Source organism: Callorhinus ursinus, unplaced genomic scaffold (genome assembly GCF_003265705.2).
Source record: "Callorhinus ursinus isolate GAN/ISIS: 27379988/994484 unplaced genomic scaffold, GSC_fseal_2.0 scaffold54, whole genome shotgun sequence".
Classification (NCBI taxonomy): domain Eukaryota; kingdom Metazoa; phylum Chordata; class Mammalia; order Carnivora; family Otariidae; genus Callorhinus; species Callorhinus ursinus.
Genome location: NW_027397116.1, coordinates 18,030,813 through 18,045,808, shown reverse-complemented (window position 1 = coordinate 18,045,808; position 14,996 = coordinate 18,030,813). Strand labels below are relative to the sequence as shown.

At 35.9% G+C, this 14,996-nt stretch overlaps 1 protein-coding gene across 4 annotated transcripts in view; it reads left to right on the top strand.

Moving 5' to 3' along the window:
* Window positions 1–310, top strand: part of KCNT2 (potassium sodium-activated channel subfamily T member 2) — a 371,985-nt gene extending 371,675 nt beyond the window's left edge. For all 4 annotated transcript variants that reach the window (XM_025892310.2, XM_025892309.2, XM_025892308.2 and 1 more), the window contains one exon: window positions 54–310. In XM_025892310.2, the coding sequence (XP_025748095.1) occupies window positions 54–165 (112 nt within the window). In that variant the 3' untranslated portion in view covers window positions 166–310. The remainder of the gene's footprint in view (window positions 1–53) is intronic.
* The last annotated feature ends 14,686 nt before the right edge of the window (window positions 311–14,996 follow it).

Genomic DNA, 14,996 nt, shown 5'->3' with positions numbered 1-14,996 from the left:
TAGTTTTGCCTTTATTTACTATGATAGTTATTTGCTTTGTTTTCTTTTCCTAGATACTTAATCCGACCAGATCCGCTGGCATACCTTCCAAACAGTGAGCCCAGTCGAAAAAACAGCATCTGCAATGCCATGGGTCAAGACTCTCGGGAGGAAACTCAGCTTTGATAAAAGGAAAATAAGAGACCCTTTTTCCCTACAAAAATCTTGCTTGAAACCACTCTAAATCTTAGGGGAAGAATGAGTGGTGCTGGCATGAAAGAAACACGATCAGAATATATCAGTTTACTCGTATTAAAAGCAATCTATTCTCTTAGAAGTCTAGATTATTTTGAAATTTAAAGTGTTGCTTATTGGTACTCCTCCTATTAATATCTGAAAGACATCAATGGAATGATTTTAAAAATCTAAATTAAAACACAAAAATTTAAATCGGGTATTTGTTTGACAATAATCCAAACTGTACAAAGCTAATTTTTAAAAGTATTAAGGTTTTATGGAAGTAAACAGAAAATCCAACTATATTTGGTGCATCACAATGGACATAGAAGATTGTGGCTCCTCTTAAAAATTAAAGTCATATTATATTCTTTAAACTTGCCGTTTTATAAAATTGAGCTCATCATAAATGTCTAGCATCTACACAGAGATTAACCAACAAACTTGTGTGGCTGACTTTTGTGTAAGACTCATAGTTTGCTTCAGAGTATAAATCTTTAAATCATTTTAACCTTTTTCGTTGCCTTTTCATATGATATCATATTCATTTTAGAATTTGAGATGTTCACAGCATGTTTTAAAACAGTGAGGAAACCAAAACAAACAAAAAAATATCAAGTACCTGAACTTTTTGCTAACTTATGTCTGACATACATTGTATGCCAAGAAAAGTGTTAAGAAGCAAATATTTATTATTCTCCTAAAAGAATGCCTACCAGAGAAAATACTAAAAACATATATGTTGACTGAAATTGAAGCCAAGAATTAAAACATTAACTGGTTTTCATTAAGCTCTTGAGCTTTAATATTTTCACAATCTATATAGTATATTTCATTAGAAAGAGACTTTAAAATTCAAGCAGGCAAAATTATACCTTTTATGGAATACAAGGACATTCCAAAACATTAAAAGTTCTCCTCTATGCTTTGGTATTGAAATACACGCAAAACAATGGTATGTTAAAAAACTTGTTTTAATTTTGAAAAATCATCTGTAGGACATAGGTTTTAACACTGTAAGGAAAAAACATGTAGTGAAGATAGGTAGTTTTTGCCATTGAAATTTAATATAAATCATGAAGAATTTTACAGTTATAAATTAAATATAAATTGATCCTTGGTGTTATTTTATTGCTTTATCCCCCTTCAGAAATAGACTGAAAAGCACAAGAGCAGAGTTTGCCTGGTAGTTGAAATGTGTTAAGGTATTCCCATGAGAGAGACATTGATAAATTTAAAAAGATATTTTTCCTCTAATTTTGTATTTTAAAAAATTTCTGGCCTTGACATTAAATTTTAATTTCACAAAAAATTGGACATTTAAGACTAGGAAGAGAATTTTCTTCTTTCTTTTCACAAAGAAGCAGATAGGTTGGAAAGTCAGTAGAAGAATTAAAAAAAAAAAAAAACATAGATAAAGAAAGCCTAAAATTCCCCAAATAATTCTCTGGAAACAAAAATGTAAAACCTAACATGTGAAATTATAGCTTGGCAGCCATTGTATAATTTGGCTTAGAGAAGATGAAATGCGTATTTGTTATTGTTGTTTTTTAGTATTTTCCATTACTCTCATTTTAGAATAACAAAAACACCAAGAATGTCCCCTAAAACAGGGAGAGCCTATCATTAACTTTCTTTAATCAGACAGGGAAGTAGAGAATTTATAGCAAGTTACTTAAAATTGGAAGCAGACCTTAAAACGAAGATTGTATGCATATTCATGCATGTATGCTGTAGACACATGAAATATATTTGGCAAACTTATATATTCATCTGTAAATTATTCAGACTAAAGGCAGAATTGAACTAATATATGTAATGGAGAACAATAATGAGTTTAATTAACTTATTTTATATTTGACATCAATAATCAAATGTGATATTTCTTTGAGTTGCCATTTCATTACTCCATTATAGTTATTTTTAGGAATAAATGTAATATTTTATGAATATTCTATTTCCCCACGAGATCTCAAGTTTAATATTTTTGCATTTTGACCATTGTCAAGACTAGGACTGTAAGCTAGGACATGACTATATTTCCTATAAAACTAAAAGTTTTGTTTCATAAATTTTACAATAATTATTTTTGATTATGAACATTAGTCCAAATTTAATAATTGACACAATTCATAACAGCTTGCTATAATAATGATAGTTTATTAGTTTTTCTGTTATTTAAAGCATAAAAAATGCTTCTAAAAGCCTTTTAACGAACTGTTGCCTTTTTAAAATACTTAACTTGCACACAAAAATAAAACATAAAATCAGTAATAGTCCTTGTAATCCTATGGGAATCGGCTCTGTTTATTGTCTATGTACCATTTTGCTACCAGTTACATTGAATCGCTTAAAATAAATAATAAAAATTATTTCTGATGGTGAAAACCCTTGGTGCTTTTTGCCAAAATTTCAATTGTTTAACCAATTATGTTTTGAAACTACAAAATTCCTTTTGTCACTTCTATATAAAGTAATATAAACATGAAGAAACACCAACATGAAGAATGAAGGTCGTCTCATGGGAAAAGATAGCCATAAAAAACTTGTTGAATCACTTCTTAACATAATAGTTTCTGAATAACTATGTGGTAGGAAAAGAGGAGGGAGGAAGTGTCAGGGAGAATGGAGGTAGTGAAGAAGTGAACAAAGGGAAGGGAGGGAAAAGCAGAAAACAAAAAGAAGGTGGAAAAGAACGAATGTATGTGCTAGAAGAGAATTTTTTTTTTATGAAACAGATACACTAATTTAAAGACCAGATACACTAAAGACCAGAAAAGCACTGGCTAGATAACATACAATTTTAAATGCAAAGATAGACTTTTGGCTCCAGAGAACTGGAGCCTATTCCTCTTAAGTATTAAACAAGCATCAGAAGGCTGAAAAGTGAAAAGAAGAAGGAAGACAGACCAGGAAACTGGGTCTTTCAGAGCAGCACGGTGGTGAGTTCCCTGGGGCTTTTTGTTGCCTCCTACGTAGCCTGCTCTGCATATTGGGAAATACCGAGGAGCACGGACAAAACGTCCCAGAAATAACCCGCTCTCTCCGTGCAAGGTACTGACTCGTGCAGCGGGTGCAGCTTCCAGCACAGACTTCTGATGCGCCTGCCCTTCTCCAGTCAACCTCCCCAGGGGCCAGGAGCCCCCCTCAACACCCCCTCAGATACTGTTGTCCTTGAATGCCTCCAGTGAGACCGTTCCCCATGAACGATTCTCCCCACATCTCCAGCAGGTTCTGCCAGTGCCAGTACCACAGTGACTTTCTGCAATTCTGTGAGCCACAGCTGTGACATCTCTATCAGCCTTGAGTTCAGTCCCGGGGCCTCCTCGTGGGGCACTCTGTCTCAGCCCTGACAATGACTCCCGCTCCTTATGGCCGCTGTTGCCATACTATTTTCAGTTCTCTTTACTTATTACTGACCCATCTGTCATTACTGCAAAGCTCTGCTACAGCTAATGATTCTCTATATTAAACTTTGTCTAAATCACTGTGTGGTTTCTTTCTCTAGATTGAATCCTGGCTGAGACACGACGCACAAATCAGCCGTTCTTCAGTCTGATTAAATCTGCGATGATGTTGATACCAAATTTCAAGGACTGCAATTTAAAGGACAGATTTTGGGAACATTCAACAAATTAAGTAGCACCTGCTGGGAAACTTTTAAGACAGACCATGCTTGGGGCGCCTGGGTGGCTCAGTCGGTTAAGCGTCTGCCTTCTGCTCAGGTCACGATCCTGAAGTCCTGGGATCGAGCCCCACGTGGTATCAAGCCCCCAGTCGGGCTCCCTGCTCAGCGGGGAGTCTGCTTCTCCCCTTCCTTCTGCCCCTTCCTCCCACTCGTGTGCTCTCTCTCTAATAAATAAATAAAATATTTTAAAAAATAAGACAGACCATGCTCATCCTGGGGATTATTAGACCACTTTATATCATTTTGCTCTTCTCTGCTTTTTTTTCTTCTTTTTTTAATAAGACTGCTCTCCAAGCTATTTTATTTGGAGGGACATGTCAGCTTTAATTACTGTGGGTCAATGTAATATTATACCAAATTGTCTTAAAAATATAGTTATTTGGCTTATAATTAAAGTCTGTGTTCTATCTTACTACACAATAGAATTATATTATTTATATCTAAAAATGTTTCAGTAGAAACAAAATAATGACCTGTCTTCCTAAGTATAAATATAGCAGAGATCTTTAACAAATTGTACTGTAATTTAGTCTCACTCTGAAGAAATTTATGGTTTTACACAGAGATTTATATTTCCCCTGTTTCTACAATATACAAAATAGGTTTCATTTCATGTGATACCAGGCTAGATACCTTTGCATTTGTAAGTTAAATACAATTCAGAAACGAAACATTGCTAAATTTACAGACATCATTCTCTGATCTGTATGTTATTAATATTCGTATAGAATAAGAAAGTTTAGGATGGTCTTGGAACACGAGCATTTATTTTCTTCTCTGAAAACTCAGCTCACCAAAGACAGGGCTATGAGATATTCTTATTACTAGACCTGCGGTAAGTACTGAAGTTGCAGTTTATAAATACAGTGCTTAGTCTTACAGGACACAAATAAATTATATAATGGCTAAAGTAATCATTTTTAACTTGTAAGTATTTTTTAATACTGATAATTGCCATATGTCAAAAATTATATCATTATGCATCAAATGTATTGGATTCTAAATTTTAGTGGAGACCATAGAATGAAACCCACATAAAAATCTGTCAATCTATCAGTCTTAATCCATTTGGGCTGCAAGAACAAAAATACCATAGACTGGGTGGCTTAACAGACATTTCATTTTCACAGTAGTGGAGGCTGGGCAGTCTAAGATAGAGACATCAGCAGATTCACGTTTGGTGAAGACCTGCTTCCTGGTTTATAAATGGCTTTCTTCTTGGATCACCACGTGGAAGAAAGTGGAGAGAAGCAAACTTTCTTGGGACTCTTATAAGGGCCTGAATCTTATTTATGAGAATTCTGCCCTCATGGTCTCAACAAATCTTAATTTCCTCCTAAAGACTTCAGCTCTTAATGTCATCACACTGGGGGCTAGGGTTTCAGCATATGTATTTGCAGGGTGGGGGGATATAAACATTTGGTCTATAACATTCTGTTCCTGTCCCATCCCCCAAATTCACAGTTTTTTTCACATGCAAAATACATTCATTGCATCCCAAAAGTTCCAAAACTCTCAACTTGTTTGAGCATTAACTCTAAAGTCTAAAGTCCAAAATCTTATCTAAATACTATCTAAATCAGACATGGTTCACTTACTGTTCACTTACTGTTTTAGTCTGCTTGGGCTGTTTTAATAAAATATAATAGACTGGGGGTTTTAAACAACAGAGAGTTATTTCTCATGGTTCTGGAGGCTGGGAAGTCCAAGATCAAGGCAGATTTGTTTGGTGTTTGGCAAGAGCCCACTGCCTGGTTTGCAGTGGCTGTCTTAGGGTACACTCACATGGCAGAGAGTAGAGAGAAGCAAGCTCTCTCAAACTCTTTTAAGGGCATTAATCCCTTTCTTGAAGCTTCACCTTCATGACTTCTAACCCTGATTATCTCCCAAAGGCACCTAACATCATCACCCTGGAGGGTACGATTTCAAAATGCAGATTTGAGGGAGACACAAACATTTAGTCTATACTGGTCATAAGATCTCACAAGGAAACTGGAATTTTGTGATACATACTTGGCAGGACAGGTTTGGCTATACTGCAGTAATGCATAAACACCATAATCTTAGGGCTTAATGTAAGAAAAGATCATTTTAATCTAGAATAATGCCCAATGAAGAAAATGACCTTAAGTTTTAGGTTAAAGATTTTATAAATATATATTCATTGGAAAAATATAAATTTCCAGATCATTTAAGTAACATAAAAATATAACAGAAATGGTTATTACCTTAACTAAGAATTCAAACTTGGACAGAAAAAGTTGAGAAAACTGTAATAATTTTGAAAAATACTTCAGTTTTCGATGTTTTGCACCAACTAAGCTACAAATGATTTGATTTTGAAAATAGAATATCATCACTTTTTAATGAAAACTAATTGATTTTTAATGTTTTTGGCAAAAAGCATGCTGTGAAATGACTATGAAATGACTGAAATTTCCACTGGAAAACATGTTGCTAAAAATAATTAAGTAGCTGTGCTTGATTTATTGTCTCTAACTAAAGGAGCAAAGTTCTTTGGTTTGAATTACTCAATGTCCTCCAACTTCGTGTGGGCAATCCTCATTTCTCACTTTAGTGAAATTAAGATTTATCCTTGACTAGGAAACAAGCTGCAATCCAATTTGAAGCAAGAGGAAGAGTAATCAGTTACTTCTGAGTCATTGTTATAAACGGAAAAGTCTGAATGAGCAGGGTCGAAGATGGTTCTTTGATCACTTAGAAATGTAAATATTCCAGGGCACATATTTTTAAAACAAGAAATCTGTTAAAACCTTTTTTTTTTTACCTATTTACTAATATGTTTGTGATATTTATCAGATAGTACTAAAAGATAAAATCACTTTATAACCATTAAATAAAATGATTTTATGAGTCCTTTTGGGGTCATGCTATCATTTTTTCTTGTTTGTTGAAATATTGATACCCGTGTACTGCAAGTAACAAACCATTAAAAGTGTATTATTAAGAATCTGTAAGAGCAAAAGCTTAGTATTTCAAAATAGTTTCTGTACTATTTGTAAAGTTTGTCTTAAATAGCCAGTATTAAAAGATATTGACAAGCTCTGCCTGCCTTATAGTTATTTGGTCTCAGAGAAATTTTTCAATATTAGAAGAATCAAACTTCCCTGACATCTTTCAATATTCCTTAACACTTTCCTTTTGTTTACCTCTTTATATAAAATAGCCACCAAAGCAATTACAAAACTCATATAACTTTGACATAACTTAGTGAAGTAATTTAACATCTTTTTGTATCACAGAGAGAAGATGATTTTCATCTGAGTCCAAAATACAATTCTTTCTTTGTAACTCTTCCGATATCATCACAGAATAAACCGCAGGATGCAGATGATGATCCAGGGTAAGTCATTTGTTTTGTGTATAGGATATTGACCACTCTTATCTTATCTGTGTTGTAATTGCCACATCTTGTATCCTGCTATGGTTCACTGCATCCACTTTCACAGACATAGCTATCTTGCTCCGGGGCAGGCAAGAAGCTGAATGGTGGGGTATTTTGACCTCCTAAAAACATGGTTGGTCACCCAACATCATCTCCCTGATATTGTAACATGGCAGTATCTGTGTCCACTTCTTATCAATCTGATGCAAAGGGAGGATTGCATAAAGTCACAGAAGGCTCTGCTGAAGGGAGTTAAAAGTGTTGAGTTTGCTCATGGAGACAGTACTCAAACCAACTGGCTCTGTCAGAGGCTCCGAGAAGCAGGAAAATACTGGGAGCTGAGCGTTGAAATTGGGAATGATTTTTTTGTAGGAGAAAATTGCTATAGATTTAGACATCTTAAAATTATGTAGCGGTTGTATGTTGTTATGAACCGAAAAATGATCGACGTGAAGACTTTAGAAGTTCAGAAATAAATCTGTTGAAAATTGTTGAAACTACATATAGCTGATATGCCCATTGTTTATTATACCAATCAGACTGCCATTAGCTCACAGGATACAAACACTAGGCTACTCTTTCATACTAGTACAAAAAAGAGATCCTCAAATGCTCAAGGGCAAGCCTGAGGCCCATCTTTGATTTTCCTCTTTTCCTTCATTACTCCTTCCCATCAGTTAATTTCTGAGTTCTGTTATTTCTTCCTCTTAACTCATATCCTACATCCTCACCAATTGTTTCTCACACCAGAGTACTCAGACGCTAGCCTCTACCTGGACTACTCCAGAGAATGTGCCAAATGTGGCCCTCCCCCATTCTTTTACAAATTATGATCAGAAAGATTCTCCAAAAATTTAAATTGATTATTAGTTAAAATCATCCAGAGGCTTCTATTAGTCTTAGAATAGAGACCCAACTTAGCAGGCCTAAAAGATACGATCTGACCCACGCCTTTACCTTTCAGCTCACTTCTCGTTCACTATGTTTCAGTTTTTCAAACATGTTACCCGTATTCTGTGCCTTAGGCAAAAATTCTTAGATTCTTGCTCCAGAAAGTGTTTGTTTCTTGAAGATAAGATTATGAGCCAACAAAACAATGATCATAATTAACTGCCTATTCATCATTATTCACTTTAAGATTCTTTCTGTGCCCAACAATGCAAGTTTTATGTCATGAACTTTACAGAATCCCAGTCAGTTCTCTGCCTTGCAAAACCACTTTATAGCACCCAACCCAGGCTTTAAAACTTGAATTTTTCCTTCTGAGACACTATTCTAGTTCTGGCAAACCAGAATTCTCCTTTATTATAGTAAATCCGACATATAAGTTTGCTCATTAAACATCAACATCGGCTTTTCTGGTAGACATTTTGGGAAGTCAAAAGCTGACACAACACACAAACTTTTTCTCCTTTACCTCCTCTACATGTTAGTTATGACATTACTTATAAGTATTCTCTTGGTTCTTTAGTATAACTTTAGGTAATATATAAAAGGTTTCATTTCTTAATGTACCAAATTCAATGCTTTTGAATCCCCATTAATAAAGACTGAAGATTCCTCATTAATAAAGACATAGAAATAAATGCATATACATATATTCCCATTTACTCTTTTAAATTTTTATTTTGAAATTTGTTAGTATTTATAGCATTTATCTTCCTGAAGTTGTTTAATTTCATTTTGGGAGTAAATCCTTATTGTCAGTGAGTAAAATCCCTTTACCATGGTTTTTCTGATCAGCACTTGATTTTTCAAATGTTAAATATATATATTTGACTTCTCTGTCCACATCTTTCAGTGAGTCTCATTGGTACTCTTACATGTATGAGAATGTCTGCTATTGGCTTTAGATTTGAATGACAGCTTTGGCGGATTTGATAATAAACATTCTTGCATTGCTTTTTATTTTCCTCTGGACTGTGTGGAAATTGCTCTATGGCATTCTGGCATTAGATGTGCCAATGGAAAATATCTGGAAGCCTGGGGACACCCTGATAAGATTTTTAATCTTTATTTGCAAGGGACATGATATTTCTGCTAGGATATTTAAAAAAAATCCTTTATCTTTGAAGTTCAGTAACTTCGTTAGCATATGTCTGGGTATTTATTTTTCTGTGTCAATTTCTTTTTTTTTTCTTTTCTCTCTCTCTTTTTTAACAAAACACTGTATGCTCTGTCAATTGGCAGATTTTCTTTCCTTTCCTTTAGAGAAAACATTGTATTACCTAAAGAATACTTCTACCTGTTCTATTTTTATTATTTTTATTTGTTCTATTCTCTTCTTTTAAGGAATGACATTATTCTTATGTAAGCATCTTTTCTGTCATGTATTCTACTTTTTTCTCTCTCTTACAAGGTTAATTTTTTTACAATTTTCCTCTGCATTGAAAATGATTTTCTTGGACTTTCTTCTAGGTTACTAATTTAGTCTCTAATTTTGTCCCTATTTTTCTCTCTTTTCTACAATTATTATTTGTAATTTCATTGGGTTCTTAATTAACTTCCTTCTATTGTGGTCTTATTTTTCATCTGATGCTTTTAGGAACTCATTTTTTAAAGAAATCTCATCTCACAAAATTTTGTACACATTAAAATACTTTTTTTGTCTTTAAATTTTTTGTTATGTTAATCACCATACATTACATCATTAGTTTTTGATGTAGTGTTCCATGATTCATAGTTTGTGATTAACATCCAGTGCTCCATGCAGAACATGCCCTCTTTAATACCCATCACCAGGCTAACCCATCCCCCCAACCGCCTGCCCTCTAGAACCCTCAGTTTGCTCTTCAGAGTCCATCGTCTCTCATGGTTCATCTCCCTATTCTATTTCCCCCCTTTCATTCTTCTCCTGCTATCTTCTTCTTCTTTTTCTTTTTTCTTAACATATATTGCATTATTTGTTTCAGAGGTACAGATCTGTGATTCAACAGTCTTGCACAATTCACAGCGCTGACCATAGTACATACCCTCCCCAATGTCTATCACCCAGCTACACCATCCATCCCATCCCACCCCCACTCCAGCAACCCTCAGTTTGTTTCCTGAGATTAAGAATTCCTCATATCAGTGAGGTCATATGATACATCTCTTTCTCTGATTGACTTATTTCGCTCAGCATAACACCCGCCAGTTCCACCCATGTTGTTGCAAATGGCAAGATCTCATTCCTTTTGATGGCTGCATAATATTCTATTGTATGTATATACCCACCTCTTCTTTATCCATTCATCTGTCGATGGACATTTTGGCTCTTTCCACAGTTTGGCTATTGTGGACACTGCTGCTATAAACATCGCGGTGCACGTACCCCTTCAGATCCCTACATTTGTATCATTGGGGTAAACACCCAGCAGTGCAATTGCTGGATTGTATGGTAGCTCTATTTTCAACTGTTTGAGGAACCTCCATACTGTTTTCCAGAGGGGTTGCACCAGCTTGCATTCCCACCAACAGTGTAGGAGGGTTCACCTTTCTCCGCATCCCCACCAACCTCTGTCATTTCCTGACTTGTTAACTTTAGCCATTCTGACTGGTGTGAGGTGGTATCTCATTGAGGTTTTGATTTGGATTTCCCTGATGCCGAGCGATGTTGAGCACTTTTTCATGTGTCTATTGACCATTTGGATGTCTTCTTTGGGAAAATGTCTGTTCGTGTCTTCTGCCCATTTCTGGATTGAATTATTTGTACTTTGGGTGTTGAGTTTGATAAGTTCCTTATAGATTTTGGATACTAGCCCTTTATCTGATATGTTATTTGCAAATATCTTCTCCCATTCTGTCAGTTGTCTTTTGGTTTTGTTGACTGTTTCCTTTGCTGTGCAAAAGCTTTTTATCTTGATGAAATCCCAAGAGTTCATTTTCGCCCTTGCTTCCCTTGCCTTTGGCGATGTTTCTAGGAAAAAGTTGCTGTGGCTGAGGTTGAAGAGGTTGCTGCCCATGTTCTCCTTTAGGATTTTGATGGACTCCTGTCTCACATTTAGGTCTTTCAACCATTTGGAGTCTATTTTTGTGTTTGGTGTAAGGAAATTTCTTCTGCTTGTGGCTGTCCAATTTTCCCAACACCATTTGTTGAAGAGACTGTCTTTTTTCCATTGGACATTCTTTCCTGCTTTGTCAAAGATTCGTTGACCATAGAGTTGAGGGTCCATTTCTGGACTCTCTATTCTGTTCCACTGATCTGTGTGTCTGTTTTTGTGTCAGTCCAATCCTGTCTTGTTGATGACGGCTTTGTAATAGAGCTGGAAGTCCGGAATTGTGATGCCACCAGCTTTGCTTTTCTTTTTCAACATTCCTCTGGCTATTCGGGGTCTCTTCTGGTGCCATACAAATTTTAGGATTATTTGTTCAATTTCTTTGAAAAAAATGGATGGTATTTTGATGGGGATTGCAATGAAAGTGTAGATTGCTCTAGGTAGCATTGACATCTTCACAATGTTTGTTCTTCCAATCCATGAGCATGGAACATTTTTCCATTTCTTTGCATCTTCCACATTTCTTTCATGAGTATTTTATAGATTTCTGAGTACAGATCCTTTGCCTCTTCGGTTAGATTTATTCCTAGGTATCTTATGGTTTTGGGTGCAGTTGTAAATGGGATCGACTCCTTAATTTCTCTCTCTTCTGTCTTGTTGATATATGGGAATGCCACTGATTTCTGTGCATTGATTTTATATCCTGCCACTTTACTGAATTCCTGTATAAGTTCTAGCAGTTTTGGGGTGGAGTCTTTTGGGTTTTCCACATAAAGTATCATATCATCTGCAAAGAGTGAGAGTTTGACTTCTTCTTTGCCAATTTGGATGCATTTGATTTCTTTTTGTTGTCTGATTGCTGCGGCTAGGACTTCTAATACTATGTTTAATAGCAGTGGTGGTAGTGGACATCCCTGCCGTGTTCCTGACCTTAGGGGAAAAGCTCTCAGTTTTTCCCCATTAAGAATGATATTCACTGTGGCTTTTTCATAGATGGCTTTTATGATATTGAGGTATGTATGCTCTATCCCTATACTCTGAAGAGTTTTGATCAAGAAAGGACGCTGTACTTTGTCAAATGATTTTCTGCATCTATTGAGAAGATCATATGATTCTTGTTCTTTCTTTTGTTAATGTATTGTATCACGTTGATTGATTTGCGGATGTTGAACCAACCTTGCAGCCCAGGGATAAATCCCACTTAGTCGTGGTGAATAATCCTTTTAATGTACTGTTGGATCCTGTTGGCTAGTATTTTGGTGAGAATTTTTGCACCCGTGTTCATCAAGGGTATTGGTCTGTAATTCTCCTTTTTGATGGGGTCTTTGTCTGGTTTGGGGATCAGGGTAATGGTGGCCTCATAAAACGGGTTTGGAAGTTTCCCTCCTTTTCTATTTTTTGGAACAGTTTCAGGAGAATAGGTATTAATTCTTCTTTAAATGTTTGGTAGAACTCCCTTGGGAAGCCATCTGGCCCTGGGCTTTTGTTTGTTGGGAGATTTTTGATGACTGCTTTAATTTCCTTAGTGGCTATAGGTCTGTTCAGGTTTTCCATTTCTTCCTGGTTCAGTTTTGGTAGTTGATACATCTCTAGGAATGCATCCATTTCTTCCAGGTTATCTAATTTGCTGGCATAGGGTTGCTCATAATATGTTCTTATAATTGTTTGTATTTCTTTGGTGTTGGTTGTGATCTCTCCTCTTTCATTCATGATTTTGTTGATTTGGGTCCTTTCTCTTTTCTTTTTGATAAGTCTGGCCAGGGGTTTATCAATCTTGTTAATTCCTTCAAAGAACCAGCTCCTAGTTTCGTTGATCTGTTCTACTGTTCTTTTGGTTTCTATTTCATTGATTTCTGCTCTGATCATTATTCTTTCTCTTCCCCTGCTGGGTTTAGGCTTTATTTGCTGTTTTTTCTGTAGCTCCTTTAGGTGTAGGGTTAGGTTGTGTATTTGGGACCTTTCTTGTTTCTTGAGAAAGGCTTGTATTGCTATATATTTTCCTCTCCGGACTGCCTTTGCTGCATCCCAAAGATTTTGAACAGTTGTGTTTTCATTTTCATTGGTTTCCATGAATTTTTTAAATTCTTCTTTAATTTCCTGGTTGACCCATTCATTCTTTAATAGGATGCTCTTTAGCCTCCATGTATTTGAGTTCTTTCCGACTTTCCTCTTGTGATTGAATTCTAGTTTCAAAGCATTGTGGTCTGAAAATATGCAGGGAATGATCCCAATCTTTTGGTACCGGTTGAGACTTGATTTGTGACCTAAGATGTGATCTATTCTGGAGTATGTTCCATGGGCACTAGAGAAGAATGTGTATTCCGTTGCTTTGGGATGGAATGTTCTGAATATATCTGTGAAGTCCCTTTGGTCCAGTGTGTCATTTAAAGTCTTTATTTCCCTGTTAATCTTTTGCTTAGATGATCTGTCCATTTCAGTCAGTGGGTTGTTAAAGTCCCCCACTATTATTGTATTGTGGTCAATGTGTTTCTTCGCTTTTGTTATTAATTGCCTTATATAATTGGCTGCTCCCATGTTAGGGCCATAGATATTTACAATTGTTAGATCTTCTTGTTGGATAGACCCTTTAAGTAGGATATGGTTTCCTTCCTCATCTCTTATTACAGTCTTTGGTTTAAAACCTAATTTGTCTGATATAAGGATTGCCACCCCAGCTTTCTTTTGGTGTCCATTAGCATCATAAATGGTTTTCCACCCCCTCACTTTCAATGTGGGGGTGTCTTTGGGTCTAAAATGAGCCTCTTGGAGACAGAATATTGATGGGTCTTGTTTTTTCATCCAATCTGATAGCTTGTGTCTTTTGATTGGGGTATTTAGCTCATTTACATTCATGGTAACTATTGAAAGATATGAATTTAATGCCATTGTATTGCCTGTAAGGTGACTGTTACTCTCTATGTTCCTTTATGGTCTATGATGCTTTTAGGCTCTCTCTTTGCTTAGAGGACCCCTTTCAATATTTCTTGGAGGGCTGGTTTCGTGTTTGCAAATTCCTTTAGTTTTTGTTTGTTCTGGAAGCTTTTTATCTCTCCTTCAATTTTCAATGACAGCCTAGCTGTATAGAGTATTCTTGACTGCATATTTTTCTCATTTAGTGCTCTGAAGATATCTTGCCAGTACTTTCTGGCCTGCCAGGTCTCTGTGGATGGGTCTGTTGCCAATCTAATGTTTCTACCATTATAGGTTACAGATCTCTTCTCCCAAGCTGCTTTCAGGATTTTCTCTTTGTCTCTGAGACTCATAAGTTTTACTATTAGATGTCGGGATGTTGACCTATTTTTATTGATTTTGAGAGGGCTTCTCTGTGCCTCCTGGATTTGGATGCCTGTTTCCTTCCCCACATTGGGGAAGTTCTCTGTTATAATTTGTTCCAATATACCTTCTGCCCCCCTCTCTCTTTCTTCTTCTTCTGGGATCCCAATTATTCTAATGTTGTTTCATCTTATCGTATCGCTTATCTCTCGAATTCTGCCCTCGTGATCCTGTAGTTGTTTATCTCTTTTTCTCAGCTTCTTTATTTTCCATCATTTGGTCTTCTATATCACTGATTCTCTCTTCTGCCTCATTTATCCTAGCAGTTAGTGCCCCCATTTTTAATTGCACCTCATTAATAGTCTTGATTTCAACTTGGTTAGATTTTAGTTCTTTAATTCTCCAGAAAGCGTTTCTCTAATAACTTCCACCCTTT